A 24,325-nucleotide genomic window follows, 5' to 3' on the forward strand; every position below is an offset into this window, starting at 1 on the left:
AGTTCACACAAAAAAAAAATCTGTCATTATTTACTCACTCTAATCTTGTTCCAAACCTGTATTAATTTCTTTCTTGTGCTGAACACAAAAGACGATTTTTTTTAATGTGGGTAACCAAACAGTTGCTGGTCCCCATTAACTTCCAGGAGAGAACCTATAAAAAACTATAGGGGGACCAGCACTTGTTCGGTTACCCACATTATTCAAAATAACTTTTATTTTCAACAGAAGAAAGAAACTTATTCGGGTTTAAAACATCTTGAGAGAGTAAATTAAGACCATTTTCATTTTTGAGGGAACTATCCCTTTAGTGTTAACAAGGAGAAAATCACTCACTGACTGAGAACTTTAATAGTAGCTTTAATAAGAATCAATAATTTATTCAGTGAAGTACTATGTAGTGTTTTAATTTCATATTTGTTAATTTAATAACTTTCTTCAATGCTACTGCTAAATACACCTACTGCATCTGAAAAAATAAAGCACTATTTATTTAATTTGAATATTAATTTGTGTAATGTTTATCTTGTGTTATATTTTAATAACAAAGAAAATAATGACAAAGATTTTTATCTTCACAACTGGCCTAAATGCATGTCTTTCTTTTTTCTTTTGTTACCTAAGGCTTTGTTTATAACATAGGCACATTAGTTTGGCTGTAATAAACAGCCACTTGCAAAATATTAAAACCAACTTGAAAAAGAATCGTGATCGTGATTTTCCTAAAAAAAAAGCGTGATATATTTTTGCCATATCGCCCACCCCTATTGAAATCACTGTAATTCATTGTTCAAATTCACTTGAAGTATATCGGGGCCTTAAGTTTTTTCGCCCAGTGGGTCCATAATTTTCTTTTTAGGCCTAGAATTTTCATCACTTTGCAGTTGAAGTGTAATTCAGTCCTTTGTAACTCAACTTTATTGCTGGTGCAGGTGCTCAGTGGTCATGAGGGTCCGGTCAGCAACTTGTGCTTCAGCCCAGTCCAGTCTGTTCTTGCCAGTGTGTCATGGGACAAAACTGTCCGACTGTGGGACATGCTAGACAGCTGGCAGACCAAAGAGACCCTGTGGCTCAACTCTGATGGCAAGTTCACAAAGTGACCGTTGATGTGAAACTATTCATATAGAAATAGAGAAGGTGGATTGGAAAGAAAAGTTATTTAAAGATGTCTTGCACCTGTGCTCATTCAGGATTGGCTGTAACTTATCGTCCTGATGGTCAAGAGTTGGCAGTGGCCTGTCTGGATGGTGAGATCACATTCTGGAACCCTCAGACTGGAGGACAGACTGGCTGTGTTGTTGGCCGCCATGACCTTCAGATGGGACGTAAAGAGACAGACAAGATCACTGCTAAACAGTCTGCCAAGGGAAAGTAAGTCAGACAGTAGCAGATGGGCTTGGAAATGATCTCCAAAATGCTATTCTTTCATTCAGTATTCTAGGGGTTTAAATCTTTGGTGATCTAAAGGGAAGGTCATATTACACATTTATTCCATTGACTTCCATTTATATGTATGTGAATGCAGGAGACAGAAAATGCAAAATGGTGAATTACGCCGCGTTCCAAAATTCAAGTTTGGTTGAGCCACCAGGCACTGTTTTGTGCAAATAAGCGGCCAGATCGCATTAAGGGTTTTCTGTTAGAATGGTGTCGTGTTAAAGGCCCCTAACTTAACTAATGATCGTAGGGTCGGAAGTGAATCAATCAAAATTAACTGCTGAACAATAACTTTATTCTTGAGCTGTTGTTAAGCCTAAACAATCTGTTACTTTAATTTCCTATTACCACTGTAAAGCTGCTTTGAAACAATCTATATTGTTAAAAGCGCTATATAAATGAAAGTGACTTTGGTGAACTCTAGGGTTGGGTACCGGTTGGGTTTTATCCGATACCAGTACCTACTCGGTATTGTTTTAAATGGTTCCGGTGCCTAAACAGTTCTTGAAACGGTAGAAAACGAAACCGCACACACTTTGTCAAAAATAATAATACCCCTTTATTTACAGGGCCAAACTGGACACAATATTAACTTAGACTATAAATACAAGTAACATATGGTAATAATAAATAAACCAATATAAAATAAAAGTTCATATTTACATAATATCAAATAAAACAATATTATATTAAACAATGTAATTATACTGGAGATTAATAGAGATTACTACCAGGGTAATATAATATCGACATGGCTACAGGTTTCCATGTTTTGCCTGCTTTAACTAGTCATGTAGGCTAAGTTATCTTGTCATTTACTAGTTAAGCTCTTAGCCAGTTTGATATTTCGTTCCCACTGCGTCTTATATGCAGATTTGAGTATATGAAAGAGAACGTCTCTGTGTAACCCATGTTCTCTGAATAGGGAACGAGACGCCGCGTTCGCTGCCAAATATCTCGTGCTGCCGACAAGCTTCCTTTTTCGGCAGAGAACTCTGAGGAGCAGATGATGCGCGCGCTAATATAATATGACGACGTGAGCGTCAACGCGGCGCGAATGGTGATTCTTCTATATCCATAGACAATCGTTATTCTGATGCGTAATTTTACACGTGAAATGCAGCCAAACATTTCATGTGTACATTTCACGTGTGTTTAATCTCCTCGCTATCAGCAGACGTTCCGGGAGTCTCCCGCATATTGATAACGGCTCCCGGATGATCGCAAATTAGTTCAAATCTCCCGGAATCTAGAGCGAGCGAGCAAGAGCGCACGTGCAAGACAGATCAGACAGTGCTTCAATAAACCGTATAGTGCATGCACGTCGGAGAGGGAGACAGTGAGAGACTGCGTGTGTGTGCCTCATACCACAGACTCAGGCATCGAAATCAGACACTGAAATGTTCATTCTAATTCGTCTGTTTACGTCAGAACCGGTTCCCTATTGGCACCGAGTTTCGGTACCGAACCCTAGTGAATTTTCACCTGCAAATCTCTATCATGTGAATACGTGTGACCAACATAAGGTTGATATGTCAAGGCTTGGCCTCTTTGCTTAAAAAAAACTAAATTTATAAATCTTCAAGATTGCCGCAAAGTAGAATAGATTGCATATATTAGTGCTGGGTGGTATACCGGTTCATACCAAAAACTGGTGTATATTTTTGTTATGATATTAATTTTTAATATACCACCATACCGATGTATTTCATTTGCTGCACAACACTGTGCCCATCCCGTTGCCACACATATGTCGTGAATGGAAATCCCACTGGAACATGCCCACGACGAGGCCATGCCTCTATTGGAATGAGCCCTAATGCCCAGAGGGCATGGCAGGTCTTTTTTGATGTGTATGCGGCTGCAATAACATCAACTATCCATCTGGACAGTGTCTGTTTCGAGGCGGCTAGACCTTTAGTGTGCCCACCAAACAAAACGAAAATCTGCTCAGATTGTCTGAAATAGGCAGCGCATGTGGTATACAATCTCAGCGCTCGAACTGGGCAGAGGAGATTGGCATCACATTCGCTATCGGATGCTGGCAGAGCCGATAGAGAAATGACTTGAGCCCTGAACGGGGTACCAATCACTTTGGGGACATAACCTAGGCTTTAAAACGACTTTAAAGTCATTAGGTCCGAACTCGAGACACGCAGCGCTAACAGAAAACGCGTGAAGGTCACCCACACTTTTAACTGATGACAGAGCAGTCAGGAAAACGGTTTTAAGTGAAAGGTATTTCAAGTTCACGTAGTGAAGCGGTTCGAAAGGAGGGGTTTTCATAGCTTCGAGAACTATAGAAAGATCCCAGATAGGAACTGACAGGGGGCAATGGGGGCTCATCCTTCTAGCTCCCCTGAGGAAGCGGATGACCAGCTCATCTTTACCCAGTGACTGGCCGTGCCGGGGTTCAGCGAACGCTGCAACGGCCGCCACTTAGACTTTGAGCGTGGGAGGGAAGGCATATAGCGGGTGGCTGGGCCAGTCCTGGGGCAGCGTGTCCTCACTCGTCGAGAAAAATACTGGGCAGTGAGCGTTCTCTTCTGACGCGAAGAGGTCTATCTCTGCTCTGCTGAATATTCGTTACAACATCTGGACTGTTTGAGCGTGCAGGGACCATTCCCCTGGGGGAATGTTGTCCCTGGACAGTCTGTCTTGGCCGTCCAGGGAAATACACTAACCTTTTCCACTGGTGGCACTTGCGCTACTAACTTTTTCAGTTACTGGCGCAAAACATGGTTTGGTTGCACAAATTATTTATAGTAAGCCGCTCTCTGGATAGGAATGAATAATAATGAAACTGTTCTGCATTAGGGGTGGAACGGCACAGAATTCACGTTTGGGTTCATACCTTGGTTCAGACATTCAGACGGTTCGGTACGATTTCGGTACAATGGAGTGAAAAGCAAAACAAAAATGCAGAAGGCATTTTTATAAATCTCTTAAGCCTTGTATTTTTAGGTTGTTTAAGTTTTATTAATAAAGGCATAGAACCAGTTTATTTGTAGTGCACTGACAATAGTTTTATAAAATTAGTTTATTAATTAAATTAATAAAAAGACAAAATGTCCTTGATATATGTTTGGTAATTGTACTTGAATGAATGTAAAATTAATTTGCTATATTTCAGATCAATATATTTGTTTTCCTTAATTTTAGTTAACCCTAACTTTATTCTCATCTGAATTATAAATAAATGATTTCCGTATAAAATAATTACCATTTAAAACAAATTTGATTTTCTTTTTTCATCAATGTAGAATCTTGGACGCGGGACTGTTGGCAAACTGTGATGACAATAAAATGATCGCTTATAAATATATCTCTGGTTGTTGTTTCTGTTCCGCAACATTTTGTATGTCATGTTTGGGGTGTGGGATGAAGAGAGGGATATTTTTTAGTAATTATTTAATAAAACATTATTTAATTTATCTTCAGTGTGTAGTATTAGCCAATCAGGTGTCTAGACGCGAATCACCCGATTACGATTCAGCCTACACAGCAAAAAAAAAACTAGTCTAAAAAACTGCTAGTGATCAAATAACGTTAGTCGATGTCAATATCAGCGCTAGCAATATAATTAGTTAGCTCATGGCAGAGTTTATCAGCCGAACTCGAGCTCAAATCTACCTTTGGTGTACCAAAATCATCGTAAGGTAGAAACACGGTGTCTTACATCTGCGTCTTTTTCCTGCCGCCATGCAGGCCCAGATGGTAGCCTATATGATTGTGATTAGCATGGCTATTATAAAGACACAAACCTTTTACTATCATGTCCATTTATTTTGAATAATATGCACGAGGGAGAGAGAGAGAAAGAGAGCAAGACGGCGCTTGTGTTGTGTGAAGACATGAGTGCGCGCGCGGCCGGGGCACGCTCTCTCTCTCTCTCTCTCTCTCTCATTCTGCTCGTTTGCGCCCTGTCAAACGCATCAGTCATTCTACTCTACAACACACGACGATCAAAAAAGGCTTTGGCGGGACAAAAAGCGGATGATCCGACAGGTTTTAGAAGATTAAATACAACCCGAAAGAAACTAAAAAAACAGACCCGTCAAAATAGTCAGTGATACATTTGCGACCCATTAAAAATTAGGGTCGCAATAGGATTTCAAAAGGTCGCATATGCGACCATTTTGGTCGCGGTGTAGTTCCCTGCCATCGTTCAAGTGGCCGCAATGGGATTTAGGGTCGCAATGGGATTTCAAAAGGTTGCATATGCGACCATTTTGGTCGCAGTGTAGTTTCCTGCCGTCGTTCAAGTGGCCAGCCATGCATCTCAGTGAGCGCAGATGGCACTGGGACCATGTTAGTATGTGTTCTGTCAGACGGAAGAGGTTCCTGGATCTGACTCCGCCCTGACGGTTTAGGTAGGATACCACAGACCTATTGTCTGAGTGGACCAGGACGCGATGACCCTGAATGAGCGGGAGGAAGCGCGTGAGCGCGTTCTCGACCGCTATCATTTCCAGACAATTTATGTGAAGGAACTTCTCCTGAACTGACCAAAGACCAAAAAAGGGCTCGAGCCCGAGCAGACCGCGCCCCAACCTGTGTTGGACACGTCTGTCGACAACTTTTCGGTGAGAAACAGCTCCCATAGTCACTCCACGCTGATACCATTCGGTGACCGTCCAGGGCTGCAGAGCTGAAATACAGGTTTTTCTTACAGGCAGGTATTACTTTGATCAGCTAGCGGCCTGTGGCCCACGCCCGGCGAGTCGCGCGGGTTTTTAGCCAGAGTTGGAGCAGGCGCAGTAAACCCAGCTGGAGAACTGCGGAGGCTGAGGCCATGTAACCCAGCGCACTCTGAAGTTTTCAGAGGCATGAGGGTGTTCATCTGAAAAGAAGCGGCTAGTTGCTGAACACGGTTTATGAACTCTGACACTTGAGCGGGCTATGCCCGCTATATGGGAGTGGGCTCTGACAGACACGGGGAGTGTGGTGCTTGTGTGTAGGGGTGAACACTGAACTGTGGGCACATATACTACACTTATAGCATGTTTGGCTTGAACCAGACATTATGCACTTATGAGCTTTCTCTGGGTTTGTGTGCAGGCGAGAGGGTAGTGCTACCGGCTCGTAGGCTGCTAATTTCACTACTGCAGTAGCCTGTGAGAAGGGGACTGACAGGGGGCACTGTGTGTGAAGTGCAAGTCAGTAGGCGTGAGCCCTTACAAGTGGGCACGACCTATTTATAGCCTAGAAGAGATTGCACCTTGTGATGCGCGCGGCGCTGTGTGAGAAGTGCTCATTAATAAGCGTGAGCTCTGCGAGCGGGCACGAGACTTATATGCCTGATACGAGGCTGCTTGCGTGCAAAGTGCGTGTTAGAAAACGCGAGCGCTGCAAGCAGGCACGAGACTATTTATAGCCTGAAGAGGCTGCACTAGTGATGCGCGTGACTTGGCCGTGTAATAGAGCGGGCAGATTGAAGATGTGAGCACAGACGTGGGCACACCTGCTACAGATTACACCCTAGCGGCATAGCCAGCTATAAGAGTGGGCTCTGTGAGACACGGGAATGCTGTGTTTTTGTAGGGGTGAGCACAGGGGTGTGGGTGTAACGATACACTAGTGTTGGGCGATATGCTCCATTTTCATATCGTCCTATCGTCAGCCTGTGAGATCGGCGATACACGATAGTATCTTGAGGGGGCGGGGCTAACATTTGATTATTAACTTGATTATTTAGCCTACTCATTAATTTGCTTGTTTTATTAGCCTACTTCGTTTTATATACGAGAATCTTTTTTCTATTTTGCTAGCAAAGGTGGAGTGTTTATTAATAGGATCAGGTTATTTCCTGGTATAGTGAGGTAAAAAAAAGAGATCCTAATCCTTTTGTTTGTATACGGGAAATTTACGGACACATTAGCCTATCCTCATGCCGTTACATGCAGCATTTTGACTAGGGCCTATTTCTGCACGAGATGAAAACACGTTTTAATAATTTCTTGGGTCAGAAAGAGTCGGAGTTTGCGATATGTGTCCCCCTACCAGTGCGCTCTCTGCGCACTTCACATGCGCACTTCAGTAAGCACGAAGTACGCGGGTTAATGTGTTTTAAATGCCGGGAGAAACAAGAGCGAGGGCCAAACGTCTAGCTGAGTCGATCGGTTTATACTTATACTTATGACTTGACTCTGATAAAGGAAACGTTTACATGACCACATGCATTGTCAAGTTTATTCAACATAATCGGGTTAAGAACGTCGTCGCATGTAAACGCGCTCGATCTCTGAAAGTGAAAGTAAAAACGGACTGCTTTCGGCATCTGCATTAACGCCGCGTTCCCTCAGAGACGACGATGATAACGGTAACTATAATACTATTTTAGTGATATTATTATTAATACTATTTAGTAATTGTATTGTTTTTAGTGATAGTGTCATTAAACGTTTTGTTAATGTGTTACGGAAACAAATACTGACGAACAACGATGCCGTTTTCATCTTGGATCTGTAGGAAATTGAATTTTGCGTCTGTTAAAACGAGCACACTTGATAATTTGTGAATGGATCACCTTGCAATTAAATTTTGATGTGGGATGTTTTTTAGTCTGTTTTAAAAACATTCTCTTAGAGGAGTCCTCATTAGTGCGTGTGTTGTTGCAATTGTTATGAGGTGATGTCGTTGTAAATTTAGGCAAGGCAAATTGATTGTAGTTCCTAATATTCATTTAATAACAATAATAGCTTTATAATAATAATAATAGGCCTAATAATAATAATTTAATACATTATGGTAAAACGAGCCAATTACCGTATTGATATCGTCAAAGGCATCTGCCATCGGCGATATGTCAGACTATCGTCGATACACGATACCATCGTCTATCGGCACAACCCTACGATACACAAAACCGACGGTTCGGTTTTCCCACGGTTTTGACTTCTCGGTTGGATTCGGTTTGATTTAGAAAGCTAAAATGGCTTCTTTTTTTTTTTTTAAGGTGGTTTTTAATGAAAAAATGGTCTTTTTCTTTAAATTAACTCAATTACAATTAAACATTTCACAAGGATTAAAAAAAAATCTGCTAATGCTGTAAACTATATAGGGAGCCGCACATTAACATTAAAGGTTGTAGCCTAGACTTTTAACCTAAATTCAGATGCTATTTATTTTTTTAGATATAATAATCAACACAACACATTGTATGAAAACATGTGAACTGAACAAGGCAGTTTTTACATTTAACTTGTGTTTTTACTCTAATTTACACAGTTGTCATTTTCATGAAAGATATTTTAAACATAGGCCTACATTAAATTATCAAGATATCATTAACAGGTTAAGTAAAATATAATATACAGGCTTACATAGTGCATTTATTTAATGCAAGAGTTCATTTATAGGAAGTTGTGGACACTGAATCACTTGCCTTCTGAGGTAAATATAATGCTAGTGACAAGCTAAAGCTGTGCTGTTTTATTTACGTCTTCCGCGGCTGAAACACTGAGCGATTACACGAGTTATGATGCCTTTCAGTAAGTATATTAATATTTCTCAACATACCTTCAGGTGTCCATTCTGTAACTGAGGAATTCTGTAATGAATTCTGCCACCGCTTGAGATGACGAGCCTAGTAGGACTACAGCAATCTGTCACACCACATCAAAGAGCGCCAAAACGCCATTTATTGCTTTCATTTGAATTTCATGATCAGGCCACCCTTAAAAATATTCTTGTTTGCCGTAACCCGACCGACCCTGTCAATTTAGGGCCGACCCAATTTTTTATTTTTTTTCCCTTTAAGTCCGACCGACTTGCCGGTTGTAACTTGCGTTCAGACCGACCGATTTTTTTTTTACTCTTCAAACGACTAATTCAAATTCCATAAAATGATATTTTAGTTAGTATTGTGAAAGTTGCTTATGTCTACAAACGTAGGCTACGTTCTTTCTTTTAAATAAAAACCCGTGGCGTCATAGTCATCTGATTATGTTTACACGATTGGTTTACCCGTGTCACACTGTCTATAAGGCTTATACGTTCGCTTCGTTTCATTCAGTGTTCCCGCTTGGTAAACCCGGTATTAAATGGGCTGAATATCAACCATTTCTATATATAATAATAATATTAAACAATTTGTCTGATGCAATTTTGCTATTCCCAGTCCAGAAGAGAGAGAGCGATCTCTCACCCGGAGCCACAGCGCGAACAACATGACAGCCCTGCTTAATGAGTGACAATGAGGACAGAACGTGGTTACCTACTCTTTAGATCTGGGATATTATTCTAATTGTATTTTAGATTTCCGCTTTCAAAGATTATAAAAAGAAGATATTTGAGATGAAACCATTACAGACGCATTCTGTCTAGCGTAACTTCCTTCCCTTCACAGCGTTGCGCTGTCATTTCTTCCTAAAACCCAAACGTACCGTCAGAATCAGCACGATCGGTAATTGTTGTAAAATGCAGTCTGTACTGTTGCTAAACTGAGTACGGGTTCAATCATTAAAAGAGCTATTAAAAGCACAAAAGTCTGCGCAAGAGACGCTGTTCACAAGGTGATGCGTGCTCCGAAATGCACTGCAACGGGACAAGAAAAGTAGGCTATAGCCTCATTTTGGGCTTCATGTGCGCAGCTAAACTATCAAATATACATAAAATCTAAAATGACCTGCTCTGAGATTCATTTAAACACAGTTTATGTCTTAAATGGATGTGAATAGTTGGGAGGATATGGTGGTGCATCAGTCATCTGTTAGATCCGCACTCGGACTCGGTCTTAAAGGGGCAGTAGTCTAATAAACATGTGACGATTGAGCCAGTAATGGGAATCAAACACAACAAAAGGCAGAGAAAAATCACTCGCAGCTCTTGAATTATTAACTTAAACTTTAATAAGCATTAATATAACTATGATAAACCATGCAGTGTCATTTTACATTTGATTTACTAAATTAAATTTCTTTTCAGACAGCGCAACACACTGAAAAGTAGCTAATTTTAGACCTTTCTGAAATTAAAGCACTGTGTATATAGGCTAATTTGTATCTTTGTTTAATTGTATTCTTTGTTTCACCATGTGTTTGTACTTGTTTTTGCTTATATCTCATGTATTTGGGGGAAAAAAGCCTGCACACTGCTGCATAACAAATACAGTAGATATTTATTCATTTTGTGACTGGCCTAAAAACGTAACCGGTTGTAGGTTGCAATAACACCTAGTGGTGGATGCACAGTTTGAAGACCCAGTCAGTGACGTCACAGTATGCAATTAAAAAAAAAAAAAAAAAAAATTCATGATCACCATGACCAAAATTTTACTTTTTTTTTACACTGAATCCTGGAAAAAAAAAATATAGACCTACCTACCGACCCTTTTTAAAAAAAAAATTGCTGTTACTGCAAACCAAAATATTTTTAAGGATGGCCTCAAATAGACAGAATTTGAAAGATGACACCTTGCTTATTATCGAAAGTAACAAAACACGGAGCTTGTTATTTGGTGTTAATGGTGGTTAACTACAAAACTGAATTCGTTGTGTACTGTACACAGAAGACATGAGGTCCATTGGGCTGGGCTGGGCCGGGGTAGCAGGGGACGGGACAGGGCGTGTTCAATACGCAATGACAGTATCGCGATTCGAATCGTGAGTTCAGTATCGCGGTTTTTCGTTTCGGTTTCGTTAGTGGGCACCTACTACACTTGAACAGATTAGAGCGTCAAGCTTTGTATGTCGGCATTTGTTTGTGGGCGTGCATATTATGACAGGCTTGTTGCTGCAATATTTCTGGCCGCTTGAACAAGGAGTGAGAAAGTTTGAGAGATGGGTGCTTGGCCGGCCTCGGCGGGCTAAAAAACACACTCGTTTCTCATGTCGGCGCTGACGCATGTGCAGGAGAGTGTGGCCGCTTTCTGCAAGTAAGAAAGATGATGCTGCATAAAATTGTCTGCGAGAGCCGGAATCGAACACGGGTCTCTGGCGCGAAGCTTTGTTTCACCACTGAGCCACAGGGGTAAAAACACAAGCTTAATAGCACGAGCAGATAAGAGGGCGTTATAGTAGCGAACTGATCCGGCCTTGGCGTAACTAACACACTATTAACCTATTTGCCGGTGAAGCGTATGCACGGGGGGCGGGGTAGCTATCTTACAACGTAAGATAGGGTCGTCAACAGAATCTTTTCGCAGAGGTTGCATCCGCCGTCGGCGAGAGAGAGCTCTGCGTGTTCCAGTCCCAGGCAGAGAGCGCAGAAGAGAAGGCGGTCTCCGGCGCTGTGAGGGGTGCGGCATGAGCCGCAGGAGGTGCGAGGCATCTTTAAAAAGACACTCGTTTGCTCTTTTGTGAAGTTCACTTGGGACTTATGCTCTAAAAAGGATACATCGACCGGATGGTGTAGCTCGCAGGAAGGCTGAAGATGGCGAAGACGGCCGGCTTCTTCAGTCACTGTCCATGCTTGCTAAGATGCCCCTCAACGGTGATCTTCTGTTGATCAGAGATGCGAAGAGCTTCGCTGAAGAGATTAAATTCAGGGAAGCAGCCTGCGAACCGCATTTTTTATACACGCTGGCCATGCTCTTTCTGGCGGGCTATGATGCAATGACGCCGTGTCCGCCTCTCATTGGTCGCGAGTTCAGGCGAGTTCGCCCATAGGCTGCAGCAGTTTGCCACAGAGCAACCAATGAGCTCGCTAACTAGCCCGCTCATGGTCTGCAGCTGCTGCACTGCGTTGACAATGGATACAAAAATTAGGATAATATCTCAGATATTCATTTATCATAATATCTTCAATATCTCAGAAAAGATGAATCTTTCCCGTAGCGTAATCTAGCTTACGCAATACGAGAGAACCTCTCGTAAAAGAACTATGACGTTATTTTCCTGTCAAATGTCGAGAGCACACTGTTGTAGTGCAAAAGTACATCAATACAATGCGTGAGCATGAATCTCTCTGCTCGCGCGCGGAATATAATGCGTCACGCATGCTCTCAGATACACGCTGCTCTTGTAAGAATAGGTCTATTTTCTCTGGGCTCGCACAGAGAATCCTGCACATAAAACGTGTTCAGTGCAATCATGAATCTCTCCTCTTCCTCAGATAACAATTTTAGGTTAAAGAGCATATTGCAGGTAAAAAAAAAATCTAAATTTATAGATAACCTTGTATGAAAATACCATATGAAAAGTTAATGCAGGATTTAAAATGTTTTAAAACAACATAAGGGCACTAATTTAGAAGATAAAGTGAGCGTTTCTTGGACTGCTAGTAAAAACGGCTTTTTTTTCCAACATCGCGTTATTTGATGCCATATCAGGGAGCCGCAGCCTCGGCTCAGTGGAGAGCAGGCTGGTGTTCAGTGAGAGCGCTCGTCAGTCAGTGTGCTTTCGTTAGTTTTTGCATTTTTTATTTATCATCGTCATGGTAAATTATTGTGTTTGTGGAGATTGCAAAAACTCCAGCCTGTCAGGACTTCAAGATCGAGTCCACAAGTTTCCATTACAATAAAAGTGACGGTGCTATATAGCCTATCTTTCGTTCCTGGTGCGGTTTGAGCAGGTGAAGAGACGTGATTTCTCTTCTGCATCGGCTCGGAAAACGCGTTCGTGTGTAGCGTTCACTTCAGATCAAATGATTATCATCCCGGCAATATGATGGAGTTCAAAATGTATGCCGAAGCAAGAATATTGATCGTCGTATACTACCAATATGGCATCAAATAGTGTTATATAGGTAACTTAGTCATGTCATGCCCTAAATAGAACTTGTAATTGAAAAACAAAATTGGTTGTTTAAATACTCAAATCTTTAATGTTCTGTTTATGTTATAACCTAGGTGAAAAATATGTATTAAAAATTTACCTGAGTATAGCCTATGCTTTTAGTATAGAAATATTCTCAAGTAAAGTTTTTATACATTTAATAGTATATAAATCTACCCTAAACATACTAATGTCTGCTGGCCTGTTATAGGATCATAATAATCTGTACAATATTGTGAGCACAGTGTATATCGTTAGCGAACGTGTATACTATAAGCACGTCTCTCACCTAAAAGGCACCTGTCCTGTTATCCACTGGTTCTCCTCACATCACAGGTCAATTTTTCTCTGACCATTCTGTCTGACATTATCCTGGCCTGTCCCTGATCTCTTTAGCATAGCAGGCTCATAACTTTATGGCTTGATCCGTCATACGAGTATTTCCTCAGCGTCCGAAATGTCATGCAATTCATTGTTTTCCTGTTGTGTGAATCGAAGGCTCTCCCGCTCAGTGCGTCACGCCCGCCACGCCCATTTTCAGACGCGGAAGTAAAATTTTCTCACAAAAACGACTGCAGAAGCTTCTGTAGCGTGTTTATACGTATATTTTAAAGTAGTTCTAGTTCCTACATTGTTTTTCTATGCATTGACTCGTTGAGTCCTCTAACCTGCAATATGCCCTTTAACAATCCCATTAAGTTATAAAAATGTTATTTCAGAAATTTCTAGGAACATTCAAAGCGTCCAGTTTTTTTATACGTTGTATTAAGGACAGGTCTAAGGACAGAGGTCTAAGGACTTAGATGGCTCTAAGGACAGAGGACGCTGGCGCTGACTGTTCGCCGCTTCTGCTCCTTACTTCGGCTCCTTACTTCGGCTGATTTTAGGTAGTAGATTTTTCTTTTTAAACCCTAGATTTTAGATTTTTATTTTCGAGTTCTGGCTTATATGTTTATGTAGCTATCATTGGGAGAAGTATCTACTTGTTTTTAGACCTTATTTCACGGTTTTTCCATTGGATTTGAATGATTATGTAGCTTACCTGCTACTTTCCTCGCTCACTCTGGCTTACAGCAAACCGTCCTCTTGCAAATAGAGGCACCGACCTGGACAATCCCTATGCTTTCTAGCTCCCACTGTGAGTGCTGTTGTCCCGGACAGCCCCTTCAGCTGTTTCGGTGAGGTTTGCCATTTTTTTGCCTCTGATCACCTGCCCAGCTTCTATCTCTGTGCCGCCGCCAGCTTGTGGCAAACGGCAATCATCAGGTGAACATTCAACGCGATCGGCACGAACGATGCTGACATACTCCAATCTGCAACTGCTCAAATATAACACCTACTCCGCTCCAGTATGCATCTCAGCCATCAAACAATCTGGACTCATACGCAGACCACGTTACATCCACAGAAGTTCCCGCAGAAAGTTTCTATACACTCGGTCATCTTCCATTACATCTATCTGGTCAGCTGAGCGCAACGTCGCACCATTGTTACGTCATCAGAGCGCTGTTACTGTTTAGTCTAGTGTCCTTGGAAACACCGTGAGGCACACTGAGTGGGACAGAAAACCAGGTGTGGATCACAGCCTGCTCAGACCCGTGCAGAAAATCACAAATTCTTCAAACATAAAAATAGAACTCTTAAACACACAATCATTGACAGGAAAAGCAAGCTTCATACATGATCACATCTTGGAAAATCGGACTGACTTCATGTGCCTCACTGAAACTTGGCATCAGCCAGAGGTTTATTCTGCCATAAATGAAGCCTGTCCCTCTGCTTACACCTACCTGCAGAAAGCTCGCAGCACGGGGCGTGGTGGTGGTCTTGTGATAATACATCAAACTAAATTTAAACTGTCTGCCTTGCCACTACCTGAGTTTTCCTCATTTGAATGCTTAGCTCTCAAATGCAAACCCCCTTTTCCGATGACAATATTACTTATCTACCGCCCACCCAAACCAAACTCAGCCTTTATTGATGAGATGCACGATCTACTCACAACACTTGGTCCTACATCTGCCAATCTTTTAATACTTGGAGACATGAATATTCACGTTGACACCCCTGCTTGTCACTCAGCTGCTAAATTTTTACAATTATTAGACTGTCTGAATCTCACACAGCATGTTGACGTTCCAACACACTCCAGAGGGCATACTCTTGATCTGGTCATCACTGATTCTGTTTCCATCAACCTGCAAGTGCATGATCTTGGCTTATCTGACCATAAGTTAATTTCTATGGAGCTGCCATTCCTGCCCCCTCACTCCAAGCCTAAACGCCAAATCTCCTTCCGTAACATAAAAAACATTGACCCAGATACCTTGACCTTGGATCTTCAGCATCTCTCCTCTGCCAACCTCTCATCAGCCAGCGAATCAGTCACATTTTACAACAACTCACTGTGCAGACTTTTGGATCTTCACGCCCCCATCAAGACCAAAACAGTTTCCTTTGTTCGCTCAGCCCCATGGTACACCTCAGAGCTGCGGACAATGAAGACACTTGGCAGTGTCCTTGAGCGTCGTTGTAAAACATCTGCACTAACTGTACACAGACTAGCCTATAGAGAACACCAAAAAGCCTATTCCAAGTCACTTAAAGATGCACGGTCACAGTTCTTTTCGGACATCATCAACAACAATCCTGGAAACTCCAAGCAGCTCTTCTCTACAATAAACCATCTTCTTAAACCTCAGATTAAAATTCACACAGAAAACACAGAGGAACATTGCAGCAACTTTATCACTTTCTTTAGAACAAAAATAGACTCCATCCGATCGCATCTCACTGGTCCCTCTGCACTACCTGCCCTTTCTGTCAGTTCACAGACTGGACTCACCCACTCTCTCCATTGTTTCTCTGAGGTTTCACAACTTGAAATCGAGGGAATCATCAAAAAATGAAATCATCTTCCTGTGCCCTGGACCCTTTCCCCACCACCCTGATAAAATCAAATCTCTCTGCCATAAGTCCCCTAATCACAAAAACAGTAAACCACTCCCTCTGCTCTGGCTATGTTCCTTCACCACTCAAAACTGCGACTATCACACCACTTCTTAAAAAACCCACTTTGGATCCGGAAAACTTGGCCAATTTCAGGCCCATATCCAACCTTCCATTCCTTTCCAAAGTTTTGGAAAAAGCAGTTGCTGCTCAGCTCCAGGTCCATCTTCAGCATCATAACCTATACGATAAGTTTCAGTCAGGCTTCCGGTCTGCTCACAGCACAGAAACAGCACTGGTCAGAGTCACTAATGACCTTCTGATGGCAGCCGATGCTGGCTCTCCTTCACTTCTCATCCTTCTTGACCTTACCGCAGCTTTTGACACAGTTGACCACAACATCCTTCTCAACCGCCTTCACAGTGATATAGGGCTATCAAATTCTGCCTTGGATTGGTTCACATCCTACCTTTCTGGAAGGACCGAGTATGTCAGTTTGGGTGGAGCTAAATCTCACCCACTTGCTGTCACATGTGGTGTCCCTCAAGGGTCGGTACTTGGTCCAACTCTTTTCATTATTTACATGCTCCCCCTTGGCCGTATCCTTAGCCAGCATGGTATCTCCTTCCATTGCTACGCTGATGATACACAACTTTATCTCAAAACAAACTCAACTCACCACCCCCTCACTACTCTGCCCTCATCTTCATCCACACCACTCCTTCTGACCTCATGCCTGGAGGAGATTAAGGCCTGGATGAGTCAGAACTTCTCCAAAACTGAAGCAATTCTTGTCGGCACTCCCCATCAGGTCCAGTTGTCTCTGATTACCTCTATCACCTTCTCTGGAAAAGACATCCCTCTCTCATCAACAGTAACCAACCTCGGTGCAAGATTTGACCCTCACCTTACTTATGACAACCACATCAAACATCTGTGCAAATCATCCTTTTTCCACCTCAGGAATATTGCCAAACTGTGCCCCACTCTCACTTTTTCTGACGCCACAAAACTTGTCCATGCCTTTGTCTCCTCCAGGCTGGACTATTGCAACGCACTTCTCTATGGGATCTCTAACAAGACTCTGCAGAAACTCCAATACATACAGAACAGTGCTGCTAGGATCCTGATGAGAGTGCGTAAATATGAACATATAACACCCATCCTTCAAGCACTCCACTGGCTTCCCATCTCCGCCAGGATTCAATATAAAATCAATCTCCTCACACACCAATGCATCCATGGTAATGCACCACTATACCTCAGGGAACTCCTCACCCAGCAAACATCAACTAGAAACCTCCGCTCACAAAATGGCAATCTTCTCTGTTCTCCCAGAACCAAGCTCCGGACCATGGGAGACCGCGCTTTCTCCTCTGCTGCCCAGCAACTATGGAATTCACTGCCAGTCCACCTGAGGGCACCACAGCCAGTTGACCATTTTTAAAAAGGCTTAAAAACTTTCTTATTTAGAAAAAGCTACTTTTAATCTAGAATTTCACTTTTTATGTTATCTTATTCTTGCTCATTTTGCGTTTGCTGTAGCACTTTGAGATCTGTTCGCAAATGAAAAGTGCTTTATAAATTAAAGGTATTATTATTATTATTATTATTAACTTTTTTTCTTGGTTATAAGAACGTTATTCAAAATGTTATAAGAACATTCAGTTCTCCCGTTATATAAACACTGTATTAATGTTCTTGCTTGGCTATAAGAACATCATTCAAACGTCATTAGAACGTTCAATTCTCTCGTTATATAAACCTTGTATTTTAACATTATTTCCTGGTTATAAGAACGTTATTAGAATGTTAAGAAATAACAATTTTATTAAATGCTTTGAAGACCTGATTATGCATGAAAAAAAACCCTGTCATAAACTGGAAAACTGGCTCAATTTAAAAAAAAACAACAAAAAAAAAACGTGATATAAATTTTTTAGCACAAGCAATATTTACATTTTGAATGTATTATATTCTGAACTATGTTTTTTTATAAAGACTCAGCAGAATGTGACATCACATTACGCCCACTGTAGTGTCCATAGAAATTTTGTGTGCACAGTCTAGTGTGATTACAATTTTAGGTGGCTTTTGCCGGCCCCAAATTCTGTATAAAAATTGTGCATAAAATCCATACTACATGCATAGAGAGTAGGGATGCACAGAAATTAAAATTATGGGCCGAAACCTAAATTCTGAATGCTCTTGGCCAATAACCAAAATGATTAAAGGGACTATGTGTAGTTTTTTAGGTATTTTATTATCTAAAATCAATATTTTTATTCATAAATATGTCCTCAATGGTATACAAATTCCTCTGCCAATTATCTGACTTATCCTCGTAAACGAAGAATTTGTTATCTTTATCTTTACATAGGACTGGTAAGTTCACAGAGGCTTCCATTAGGGTTCCCGCGGGGTCTTAAAAAGCATTGAATTTATGAATTTGGAAATAATACCTTAAATAGACATCAAAATTCAAGACATTTTAAAGACTGAGTCATAAAGGGTTCATGAACTGGCTTTTTAAATTTTATTATATTGTTGTCTGAGGTCAACTTATGACGTTCGCTTGGTTTTTGCATTCAAAAACATCAAAAATGAATAATAGCCAATTTTTACCCTAGTTTTGAGCCTAGCTGAAAAACGCTGGATTTTTATGGGCGTCTCACACTGAAGACTTTCAAGTAAACGCCCACTGCTGTGAGTGGATAACAGTTTTGCATATTATAATGAGTTTCAACTTACCTCGTCGATACACTTGTATTGTTTTGAAACGTCCAATGTTGTAAAATGGCAACCGGAATGATTCGACCCAAAGTCTGTGTGTTGCACAATTCCGGTCAGATCCAATATAGACGGCACAGCACCGTTCTTTACTCTTAATCGGTCTGCAAATCCAGTCTTGTTTACAGGACAATCCTCAGTGAAATGAAGCGAACAGACGACGATGTTTTACCTCATCAGCTGGAACGTCATTAAAAATAAAGTTTATCCATGCAGTCCTATTGGAATCCAGAGGAAGCTTATGCAATGACTGTCGTCTTTCACAACCAGGCGCTGCACAATATTCTGTGTTGCTCGGTAGATCGATCCGGTTTGTCATCACGAGGTAGGCATATGTTATTTAGCTATGCGTGTAATGCGAGAATTGGTGGGCAGAGCTAAACTGGCCATGTTGAAGAAGGAGTTGATCTACTTCTGCGGGGGTGGTGTTATCCTCTTTGTCGTCATAGTTCCCCACTTTTAAAAACGAGTCGTTTGCAGAGGTTGGTGTCAATAAAAGCTTTTATTGGACTAACAAGGACGTTTTCAGTTCTGAAACTTTCAGGATAGTTTTATAATATGATGACCTCTTAGATGTCAAAAGCTCAAGGAAAATTTGATTTCTCCGTTCATTACCCCTTTAAAATTTGCAGGGTTCCCGCGGGTCCTTAAAGTCTTAAATTAGATATTTAAAATTTAAGGCCATTAAAAGTCTTAAAGTCTTATTTTTAGGTATGAAAGGTCTTAAATTTTAGATGACACTTCGACTTAGTCATATCTTAATGTTTTCCAAATTAAAAACATCTAATTTGCGTACGTACTAATTTTTATCTTTGTGGATTTGCTGGTTCACGTGACAATTCGCGTCACATTCGCGGTAGAATAACGTCCGTCTCCTGCACGCGAGAGAGGAGGAGAGAAGAAAGTTGGCAAATGTCAGTTAAGTCGTAAGTTAATTCTTTATGTGCGTAGAGGTGTGCGATGTGTATTGTCTATTATGATATTCTATTGTTTTAACGATGAACGAGGCACTGTGAGTGTGAGCTGACATCGCATTAGTCTCTTGTTTTTTCACTGCGTGATGTTTACAGTTATAGGCATAGACATGTATTTATCATGTCCCCAAATTAGTTTTTGCCTTATATTTATATCATGTTGTTATATTAGAATATCACATCAGTAAGAGTGCCGTTTTCCCGTGCATAAGTGTGAAATTTATGTTATACAATAGTTGAATTAAAAATAATGTGAGTTAGTTTTTAGACATAACATTATCGATATTGTTTGTTTTCCCTTTATTTCGCTGACTAGAATTTCAAAATGAAACCATAGCAGAGTCTCAATGCAACAGACAGCGATGATTTCTTGAAGGAAATCCGCGTTTTTAACGATTCAATCACTTGCTTCTATCCCGTTTGAACAAATCGGTTGAATGAATGACTCCCTCAACTCGCTTATTAAGACAGCGATTTGCCGCTGCCTACTGGCGGTTTTAGTTTCATATTAAAAGTAAAACGTTAAAATTAGAAATCATTTCACATTTAAATATGGAATATTGATTTTAAAAAAAACAACCTTATAGCTTGATTTATGCAATTGTAAATGGAGTGTATATATTAATGCCACTTCTAATGTTGCTTCTGCGTCACCTCTGCACTGCAAAGATGGATTTTTGATTGAATGATTTAATTTGACTGCTAACAGTGGTACTGTATAATTATTGTGTAATTAAATATTATTGTATAAATAAGTATAATTACTGTATATATGTGATGCACGTGATGCATAACTCCAAATAAGTTTAGAAAAAAAAATCTCCATAAATAGGTGAAAATGCCCCTGGAAATCAATTTAAGGTGGCAAATATTGCACATTAATAAATAATTTCTGTCACTGCTGTGAACTGACAGCATAGAATATGAAAAATATAAATATCTCCGCGAGTCTGCTGTCAACAACAGGCCTAAACCAGCCATGGCACCAGCACAAAAACACAATCAGTAAAATATCAACTAATTATTGTTGATAATAATTAGTTGATATTTTACTGATTGTGTTTTGGTTTTGTGTTTATCAACAAAGCGTTGAAAATATCGAGATATATTTTTGTCAATATCGCACACCCCTAATGTATGGTATTAATTTTGATTTCTTCAGGTCTTAAAAAGGTCTTAAAAAGCCTTAAATTTTACTTTAAAAAGTGTGCAGGAACCCTGAATTGTGCTGAATGTCAGTGTTAATTTCATTGACGAAAATAATGACAAACTTTTCTTCAACGATATTTTTTACTGACTAAAACGAGACGCTAACTAAATAAAACCTAGTTTTGAATGACAAATACTATGACGAAAATCTATTGACATTTTTGTTAACGAATAAAAACTAGATGAAAATGTTATAGAGTGTCGATCTGGGAAGCGATCTAGTCAGAACAACTGATGTCCTGCGTGTGTGGTAGATGTAAACATTTGTACTGTAATGTGCTGATCTACCTCGATGTCTCATAAAATGTTAAAAATGTAAACCAACCCGAAGTGTGGAGCCATGCACATATGCACCTATACAGCGCACGAGGACTGAACTGAGCTCTCTTTCGTGTCTGAATGGACAAATACACACAACATCATGTCTCGATGTCCGGTTTGGAAAGTATTCATGTAAACATTCAAAAAATGTTGGTTATGTCTTAAACAGTTGTATCGGGTGTGCATCAGTTCAAACGTATCCTCATGTCATTGGACATGAGCCGATGTCTTAAAGTGACAGTGGCAATAAACAATGCGGTCTGTGTCATTAATTTTCATCAAGCAACAAAATAAAAAGAGAAAAGAATTCACTGTTTGTTAATAGCTTTAATAAGGATTAAAGTGGTAAAATGTAATACCAGGTATAAATGGGAGTTGTAATCGCGTCTCATGTGCAATTATGGATGTGGAACACACACACACACACACACACACACACACACAAAGACTAATGCTGGCGCAATTTTTTTGAAACTACATACACATACTGTGATAAAGTTTGCTACGTACAAGCGAAATTACAGTTATGCGAGGGACCTGTTGCGTCATGTTTAGTTGTCATACAGGTGCTTCTGTGGCAAATGTAAGGAGATAGCTAACTTACAGAAAAAGAACATATATGCAGTTTTAATACAATATCTTTAAATATATATATATATATATATATATATATATATATATAAACATGTGGTTACACACTATACAAACAAGGTTTAAATTATATAGCCTACACAGACATCCTACGACGACAACAACTTTAGACGCATTTGTTGTTGAATTGGCTGACATTGACTGAAAAGACTATTTGCTCAAAAATCATAAAATACACTTACTGTTACTGGAGGTGGATCGCAAACAGTAGACGACGATCCACAGTTGAGGATTAACTTTTAAGCCACAACAACAGTATTAACCCACGACAGAACATTTATGTTTCCAGGAGACATTACCGGCCGTCATTGAAACAATGGAGGATAGTGTGTACAGATCACCGAGGGCGGGGTCTGTGCCACAACCATACTGTCAATCAAACCCCTTGCTCAATTCTACGTCACAAAGAACTGAATCTTAGAACAGCTCGTTCTGAGACAGTGTAGATGATTTATTGAGATTGTAAAAAAAAACACTAGGTGGATTTTTATCATTCTAGGGTAGTTTTGCTCACACACTGGCAACACACATTTATGTTCAAACACCATGTAAAACTGAATTTTCCATAATAGGTGCCCTTTACGTCAGGGCTCTGGCTGGGCCATTCAAGAACAGCCAGGGAGTTGTTGTGAAGCCACTCCTTTGTTATTTTAGCGGTGTGCTTGGGGCCATTGTCTTTTTGGAAGGTGAACCTTCGGCCCAGTCTGAGATCCAGAGCACTCTGGAAAAGGTTTTCGTACAGGATATCCCTTTATTTGGCTGCATTCATCTTTCCCTCGATTGCAACCAGTCGCCCTGTCTCTGCAGCTGAAAACCACCCCCACAACATGATGCTGCCACCACCATGCTTCACTGCTGAGACTGTATTGGACAGGTGATGAGCAGTGCCAGATTTTCTCCACACATACCGCTTAGAATTAAGGCCAAAATGTTCTATCTTGGTCTCATCAGGCCAGAGGATCTTATTTATTACCATCTTGGTGGCCTTCAGGTGTTTTTTAGCCAACTTTGACTGAGGAGAGGCTTCCGTCGGGCCACTCTGCCATAAAGCCCCGACTGGTGGATTGCTGCAGTGATGGTTGACTTACTACAACTTTCTCCCTACTGCATCTCTGGAGCTCAGCCACAATGATCTTTGGGTTCTTCTTTACATCTCTCACCAAGGCTCTTCTCCCCTGATAGCTCAGTTTGGCCGGACGGCCAGCTCGAGGAAGGGTTCTGGTAGTCCAAAAATGTCTTCCATTTAAGGATTATGGAGGTCACTGTGCTCTTAGGCAAGGCAAGTTTATTTAAATAGCACATTTCATAGACAATGGAAATTCAAAGTGCTTTACATAAAAGGAATTAAAACAATCAATATAAATAAAAACAGTTAAGAGTAAAATTAAAATAAAGTAATACCCCTATCTGAGATGGAAGAGATTGAGCTGGTTTATGGTGCTACTGGACCTCCAGCCCAGGGATGTACTCTGCTGGGGTGGTGTTACACCAGTAATACCCAGCGGGGCTCCCACAGAGCACGTTTCTGCTGCCGTTACACTTAACGACGCTCTTAGTGACTTCTCATACTCTCAGCAGTATAAGTAACTTACTTCTTCACTCGCCTCATCGGAGTGAAGACTCTCCCGCTCTCCATCAAAATCTCTTCCAGTATACCGCTATCTGAGATGGAAGAGATTGAGCTGGTTTACAGTGCTACTGGACCTCTAGCCCAGGGATGTACTCTGCTGGGGTGGTGCTACACCAGTAATGCCCAGCGGGGCCCCCACAGCCCCCCCACAGACGCTCTCAGCGACTTCTTATACACTCAGCAGTATAAGTAACTTACTTCTTCACTCGCCTCATCGGAGTGAAGACTTTCCCGCTCTCCATCAAAATCTCTTCCAGTCAGAGCAGTATTAAAGCAGTTAAAGCAGTACAGTAAAAACAGTCAGACGTACAGTGGCACAGTGCTCATTCAGTAAATGCATAGCTAAACAGATGTGTTTTGAGTTTGGATTTAAATGTGACTACTGAAGGAGCACACCTGATCTCCTCTGGAAGCTGTGGCTGGCATAATAGCTAAAAGCAGACTCTTCATGCTTAGAGTGAACCCTTGGTATTTCTAGCTGATGTGATCCTAATGATCTGACTGATCTGTTGGGTTTATATTCAGTGAGCATATCTGCAATATATTGAGGTCCTAACCCATTGAATGATTTATATACCAGTAATAATACTTTAAAATCAATCTTAAATTTAACTGGGAGCCAGTGTAAAGACCTGAGGACTGGTGTG

General features: G+C 40.8%; 1 protein-coding gene across 2 annotated transcripts in view; it reads left to right on the plus strand.

Moving 5' to 3' along the window:
- pwp2h (PWP2 small subunit processome component) overlaps positions 1-24,325 on the plus strand; it is an 81,352-nt gene that overhangs the window by 30,588 nt on the left and 26,439 nt on the right. Inside the window, exons 13-14 of one of the 2 annotated variants that reach the window (XM_039694954.2) lie at positions 933-1,083; positions 1,191-1,371. The exons of the other annotated variant lie outside the window; for it this stretch is intronic. Coding sequence (XP_039550888.1) covers positions 933-1,083; positions 1,191-1,371 — 332 coding nt within the window. The remainder of the gene's footprint in view (positions 1-932; positions 1,084-1,190; positions 1,372-24,325) is intronic. 2 annotated transcript variants of the gene reach the window in all.

This window comes from Pimephales promelas, chromosome 6, assembly GCF_988280905.1.
Source record: "Pimephales promelas chromosome 6, fPimPro1.hap1.1, whole genome shotgun sequence".
NCBI lineage: Eukaryota > Metazoa > Chordata > Actinopteri > Cypriniformes > Leuciscidae > Pimephales > Pimephales promelas.